The 7,159-nt window shown below is 35.9% G+C and overlaps 1 protein-coding gene across 1 annotated transcript; it reads left to right on the top strand.

The window, feature by feature from the left end:
- Positions 1 to 833: 833 nt before the first annotated feature.
- LOC112294840 (polyprenal reductase 2) lies at positions 834 to 4,277 on the top strand. The gene is made up of 8 exons (XM_024545754.2): positions 834 to 970; positions 1,093 to 1,329; positions 1,770 to 1,929; positions 2,163 to 2,364; positions 2,637 to 2,892; positions 3,320 to 3,466; positions 3,630 to 3,701; positions 3,941 to 4,277. Exons 2-8 carry the CDS (start codon positions 1,165 to 1,167, stop codon positions 4,043 to 4,045), a joined length of 1,107 nt encoding a protein of 368 aa, XP_024401522.1. The 5' UTR covers positions 834 to 970; positions 1,093 to 1,164; the 3' UTR covers positions 4,046 to 4,277.
- The last annotated feature ends 2,882 nt before the right edge of the window (positions 4,278 to 7,159 follow it).

The following is a 7,159-nucleotide window of genomic DNA, read 5'->3' as shown; positions in this document are numbered from 1 at the left end:
AATCAAACGAGCACAATTAGTGTTGCATATTTGACAATCTTATGAATATTTGCAATTGACAATTTCAGCAACTACCAAGTAACTTTCAACAAATTAGAGTATGGGTGTTGGTGTGGTCAATAACTGGCATGGCCAACCTTGGTAGAATGGATCATTTCTCTAGCAGCATGTCATGGAAACAACTCTCTCATGCCAGAGTCAAGGCTTGGAGAAGGGCCCAAGCGAAGCCAGTGTAGGGTGGGCACAATCACATTGCAAAAAATACACAATTGCATTGCAAAATATACACAATCGCATTGCAAAAAACCTACTTACATACAACTCTCAGTTGCCTTAATGGCATCAAAGTTGTGAAATGGCAGTGTTTTGTCACTCAAATTCCATCAACACTCTTTTGTACTTCTTATCCTCATATATCAAACACAGTTGTATCCATGTCAAACTATCAAAGACCCCCATTGCCTTCTCTACAAGTGGGTTCCCATTTGGCCAAATATACAATAGAGCCTACCCCACCTACAATAATGTCCAACTTTCCACCAAAACCTTAGTCCAAGCTTTGAAAAATAGGGGGCATCAATGACCTCATTGTCCTCATTGTCCAATCTCAGCCTGTTCCCAAGTTTCAACACTATACAAACAAATAAATAAAAGAAAAATGTTTCTACATGTAGAAAAGCGAGGGAGTAGATTTGATACCTTTCAGTTGATCGCAACATCAGGTCACAGATGGGGGGCACAAGGCTGACGTGTACGGGGCGAGGCCACTTGTCGCCACGAAGAGAGGTCGGGACTGTCTCACGTGTACCATGACACGTGGATGGGAGCCGGGGCGGTGAGAAAGGCAGAGGCGACAGGCGTGCTGCGATCCGCAACGACGGGGCCTCGCATACATCGAGAGCATGATCGCGCAATTGGCAATTCTCATCTCGGAAAGATTCCGGTTTATTGCTCGGCGTTGACGCAGTAGGTGGGCGAAAGAGGGCAATAGCCAGTGCAGGATTTGTCGGTGATGTATGGATGATGTATGTGATATTTTTTGGTTTGCAGAGGTCACAGAAGTGATTTAGTGAGGAAAATTGTGCGTTGCAGGGGTTACAATCGGGGCCAACCGGTTTTGTGAGGTGAGTTTGTGAGTTGGGTTCTTGTGGGTGTGGTGGCGCAATGGAGCCAGGACTAAGCGTCGTGTGGGGACTTCGCGTATCATGGTATGTGGTGATCGTTGTTGCGCTGATTGGGTTGTTGCCCCTCGGAGCAGTGAGCGAGTTTGTGCGTGAGCTTTGTCGTCGAGGGAAGCTCAAATCGGCGACCAGTGTTCAGAGTCCACCGGTTCGAACTCCCCCCCTCCCTCCTCCCCTCGAGTTTTCTGTTTTCTCGTTCGTCTGACTTGAAGTGATGTTGCTTGCGCACTAGATGTCACTGGGAGTTCCTGTGAGTGTTCAAGTGAAAGTGTGTTATGTGAGTGTCGATTTTAGAGTTGAGTTTGACATGTAACACCCATCTCATTTAACACTCAACATCCCTGGGGTTAAAAGGGTTTCAAAACTGCCTCTGAATTCCTGCGAAATGGCGCTGATTGACGTAGAGTATAAGATCATTAGGAACCCTAAGTAATGTGTTTAGCACTAGCTGGAGAGTTCTTACCATAGTGAACAGTTTAGAATGATGATTTGTAGTCACGTTAGGTGCTTTCAATTGGGTATATTCTATGGTTGTGCTAATGGTGTGACCTCATCCCGTATCTAACAAACAATGTTGATTCTTACCAGAGGTTTACCGTTCCTCAGCGATGGTTTTCTCATTTTTATATTTTGGGAATACTTGTGAACACCATTCTGTTGGCAGTTGCCTTCTTATTTGCGTACATTTGTACGTTTCCACTGCAATCGCATGAATCGAAAGTTTCAGCCATGGTTTTCTCTATGAGTGGTAATTACTTCTGTTCTCAGTTTTCCCTATGGCGATTCCAATTTGAACTTCCACTGGTTGCAATGTCATCTGATCTTCGCTACTAATATTCGCAAGTAATTTCTTTCTCCTACTAATCTTGCTAATTAGACGTTGAGGACTACCAGTAATCTAGCATTCGCTTATTGTTAATGCCTAATGACACCACTAGGACAAATCCCTCTGAAGTTCTAAACCAAGCTTCCTTGTGACAGGTGCAGGCCAGACGCATGCAGGAATTGTAGGGGTGGATAATGTGCCCCAACTTGCAAAATATAGAGAGCGTGCTTGGAGTTCATTTTTGTTGCTCGCAATGTTGGAGATCCATTTACTCCGCAGACTATTCGAAAGCGTGTACATGTTTCATTACAGCCCATTAGCCAGAATGCACATACTCGGCTATTTTGCTGGATTAGGGTACTGTCACCTACTTCCATTCCACCTACTTCTCAGTAATTATATGCAAGGTTAGTGTTGGTCCAATTGATGCATCTCTGTTCTTTCTCAAATTTCCAAGACGGGAAGTATTCGCTATTGCTCTATGCTAGAACCGTTTAGAACTCATTATCTGGTTTATTTCGTGTAAAGGTTCTGAAAAATGGATTTTGTTATCAATCAGAGCAGTTTCGGAAACGCAGTGTAGCTACAAAGTGAAGAGATACTGATAGTAGACTCCATGTTACACGCAGGTTCTACCCTGGTGCGTCCATCACCTTTTTCACCGTACATTTCCAAGACAAAGACTATTTTTCTGCGCTCAATACATTTGTGGTTCAAACAATCGGACGCTTCGTAATTCTACACACGGGTCCGCCCCTGCTCAATTTTGAACTTAGAGTGCAGGATCATGTCAAGAGTTTTCAGGGTTTGCAAGCGTTTCAATGGGTAGGCTTGGCTATATTTTTACTTGGCTCGATCCAGCAGTACCGATTACATTCTATACTGGTATGTGCTTTATCGTTGCTTCTGCCCTTGGTCTAGTAACTCCTCCCCAGTCTAATAAATCATAATTCCTCCCTCCTTAAAGTTTGTTTTTGAATCATAAAGAAGTGGTTCTGTAAATGTATCTTCAGATATTTCCTTGTTCACTGAGGTGTATACGATGCGAGTAAATAGATTATATCATCACCTGCTTTTAATCCATATGTCAACATGTCTCATCAGCAGCCATGATTGTATCTCAACGCACTCGCTGAGCTTATTTTGCGAGCCTCTGGCTGGGGGACATTCTAGGTATAGGTTACACAATCATGAACAATAATGCTCTTACAATCTTATGTCTCTGACGTATTTGGTAAACCACTCCTCTATACTGCCTTGATGACGTCGCTCTTTTTAGTTGAGGGGTAATAAAACTTTCTTTCTTTGACAGGCTTCTCTGCGAGCGAAGAGAGTACACACAGGAGTTGAAGCAGTACTGAAGCCCTTCTCAATGGACAAAAAAAGAGCTGATCGATATGAGATACCGCTAGGGAGTTGGTTCGAATGGGTCTCTTGTGCTCATTACTTGGCAGAAATAGTGCGTTCTCGCGCTCTGTCCATTGTTTCTACTACATTATAGAGATAGTAGTAGAACACCTCCAACCTCGTCTGTGTGTGCTCTTTACCATTCTGTTCGTGCATTGCGTGAAGATGGTCTCCTCATCTGCTCATTGTATTTTCTTTGGTTCGTTTGGGTGCAGGTGATATTCTTGGGAATTTTGATAGCCAGTGGAGGAAACAACCTCAACGTTTGGTTGTGCTTTACATGGGTGGTTTGTATCTGACATCACTTTTAAAATATGTTTTTTGTGAATTTTTCAATTAAATGGATACATGACATCTTTGGTGACTAATTTAGTACTTGAATTTGAACGATTCAGCGTGTGCGGTTCCGCAGACTAGAATGCTATCAGGACATTGTATATTGAGTTTTCAAGGTGAAAACATCCTAGAATTGTTTTGAAATTGTCTTTGCCACCAAGCTGACCTTGCTGCATTCTCTCTTTTGCAGGTGTTAAATCTCACTTTTGCGGCTTCAGAAATGCATAAATGGTATAAAACTAAGTTCGAGGATTATCCTACATGCAGATATGCTATATTTCCATTCATTTACTGAGCATAATGAACATTCCTCTGTAGGTACTGTTTGAGAAGCAGCAGCCCTTTAGAAATTACCACGTACATATGCAGGGATTGTTTGTAGGTCAACTAATGCTGTAAGAACTTTTTGTTCTGAGTTTTTCTAATGTAGGAACAATGTTTTCTTTACTTCCTACATTAAACTCTCAAGCTGCCCACAAAACCAAATCTGGTTTCAAACTAAACTGCGGTGCATGTTTAACCATCAACTGACTCTTGTACTTATTCATCTCTTGCACGGGAGATCGTTTTATTTTAATGAGAAACATGATTTACATTTTAATTTCTAATGAAAATATTTCAAGATACAGTAGTCTAATTTAATTTTTACAAGCATTGGTGACATTTATCACTAAATCACTTAGTACACATGTATTTCAATTAGTCACCTGATAGTTTGAATTTAAATTTATCACTTGTATTCTTTAAATCAACATCTAATCATTGTGAATTAAAATAAATGTTTTGGATTTTTTATGCTAGGAACACCATGTTTGATTTGAGACAGACATTTTTTGTAAAAATTTCTAAATGTTATTTTATGTACTTTTTTGTTCTGGAAAAACATCTTCAATTACAATAATGTTTTCTTTTCTTGTACATACATAATGCATCAAAAACATAAATACAACTATATTTTAAACACCTTTTACTGTTTATTATTAAATAAAAAAAATAAATAAACATAAGTTTGTAACACACTATACAAATAATAATAATAATCATAAGAATAGCTAGTTTCTGAATTGAACAAAATTTTCAACTTCATGACTATTTGACAACAAACTTTTTATTTTATATTTTTTAAAATTCTCATCTTATTATTCTAAATTTCATAGTATGATTATGTTTGTAAACATATTAGTCAATTATAATTACAATATACATTAAAATAAAAAATTATATAATTATTATCAATTAATGATTTCTAAATATCTCTAAAATAATGATTCAAAAATCTTCTTAGAAAGCAACCTATTCTTGATGATTTTTTATTACTTTAAGAAAATTAAAGTTAAATTAAAATTAAAATGTCCCTTCTTATGGAAAGATGCTAGTTTTACTCAATAATTTCTACAAATTATATTATTATTATTTTTTATTCTTTATTCACTATGGTCATGCATAATTCCTCATAGCTTATTGCTATTTGGTTCTAATATGGTTTATTGGATAAATTATCATGCAAAAAAAACACATTATTAAGTTAAATATTGGTATCTCTAGAGGTCTTTATACCTAGAAGTCAATTTAAAAGGCCATGATTTAAAAGCCTAAATAAGGTTTCTTGCTTGATTTTTAAAAATAAATAAATAAATAAATAAGCCTTGATAATTGGATATAGAATATAGAAAGAAGAAGCCATAAAATGGATTGAATATTTTTTTATTACAATTTTAAATATATTAGCTCATATCCCAATTCTATTAGATATAAAAAGTATAAAAACAAAATTGGTCTCTTATTTTATAGACAATTTTGGAAATAATTTCCAATACAATTTTTTAAATTGTATTGGAAATTGGTAAAAATTTGTATTGGTTAAGTAAGATGGTTAAATAGTTTTTTTAGTATTTCTTTGAAAAAAATTGATTTTTTTTTAAATTCTTTAAGATTTCTTTACAATTATCTTATGGTTTCTTTAAGTCTTTTTTAAAATTTCATTAATTTTTTTATTTAGATTGTCAATATTCAATTGAGATTTATTGCAATTTCTATTTTATCTTCTATAGCTAAGAGCTTGGTACATTCTTAAGGTAGATATGTTATACAATATTGTTATCTTGAAATAGTAAGCTAAATAAATTCTAGAATTATACTATTAATAGATGAAATATTATAATAAAGTCCTAATTTAGGATTTTTTTTGAACCAATCATATCTTTTTTGCTCTATAGTAACAATAAAGGAATCTTAATACTTAAGAGATGAAGTGAGAGGCATTAAATTTTAAATTCTTTAATTGATTGATATTAAAAAAATCTTATTTGATTCATTTTATATTTAAAATATTATCTTAAAAGCTCTAAATAGAGAATTTAAGGTAGAATGCATTTTTTTCTTGTATGACATAAATAGTTTTTCTTTCTAGAATTTTTATTAAATCTTTTTTTAACTGGATAATAATTAAGAATTTGAGATGGAAGAAGTCTTAGACTAAAGGCGACACCAAAATAGGTTGGAATAACTTGTTCATTGACATGGATATGTCAAGGACAAGAACTTGATAAAAAGAAATTCAGATAAGTGAGCCTTCACTCGAAGAAAGGTAACAAAACATAAATAAACAAGTATGTATATTGAAAGAGAAACTGGAATGGCTATTGCCAAAAGTCAAGAAAACTAGAGACCCTTGAAACTAGACTAGAAGCAAGAAAGGAGTTGACAAGAGTGAAGAAGGCTTCACTCTTGTCTCTATATATACTATCCAACTAAGAACTACGTGGCGATGTTCTACAATACCTCCAATATGTGTTGACTTTGTAGGACACATGCCTTGACTTACAAGGCAAGTTTTTCTACGTGTGGGCCACATAATTAACTTGATCTTCAAGTTAACAATATGTGTGGTACATGGCCAACTTGTTGACCACGTTTCTAATCCAAAAAGTCAATTAAAGACACCTATGAAGTCAAAGCAGTGTCTATGAAGCTTTTAGGAAGCTTCCATATTAAATACTATAGAATTAACTTACTTTTACCTAATTTTACTTACTTCCACTTATTTGTATATGTAATTACTAGCTTATATGAGTATGTACGTGACATTACCCTACTTTCTAGGGACGAGTTCCATAAGGAGCAGTCATCATATGTTGAAGAAATCTATGATGCGACGAATTGTATTCGCTACATACTCTAATCTTTCTTCTCTTCAAAGATGATTGATAGGGCCTCTCAACCATCTGCAGTATTCTATACTAGGGGGGGAAGACCACCCAGTTATTTGATCATTATTGAAGCCCTCATAACTTCCTTCGAATAAAACATTTGGAATACCATCAGGAGTTGTTCTTACTTCTAGCAAAATCACCAAACATCGGGAGTCCCTTCCCAAATCGTGATATTAAACGCGTTGTATCTTGCCATC

This window comes from Physcomitrium patens, chromosome 2 (assembly GCF_059467195.1).
Source record: "Physcomitrium patens ecotype Gransden chromosome 2, ASM5946719v1, whole genome shotgun sequence".
Lineage (NCBI taxonomy): Eukaryota > Viridiplantae > Streptophyta > Bryopsida > Funariales > Funariaceae > Physcomitrium > Physcomitrium patens.
Note: the sequence above shows the minus strand (reverse complement) of the source record. Positions and strands in the feature narration are given on the sequence as shown.

What these genes read in the sequence shown, in the direction of transcription:
- LOC112294840 (XM_024545754.2), top strand. Translation starts at nt 1,165, where the DNA reads ATGGAGCCAGGACTAAGCGTCGTGTGGGGACTTCGCGTATCATGGTAT. An exon ending in GGCTATTTTGCTGGATTAGG is followed by an intron (nt 2,365 to 2,636) that starts GTACTGTCACCT and finishes TGTTACACGCAG; the next exon opens with GTTCTACCCTGGTGCGTCCA. An exon ending in CTCATTACTTGGCAGAAATA is followed by an intron (nt 3,467 to 3,629) that starts GTGCGTTCTCGC and finishes GTTTGGGTGCAG; the next exon opens with GTGATATTCTTGGGAATTTT.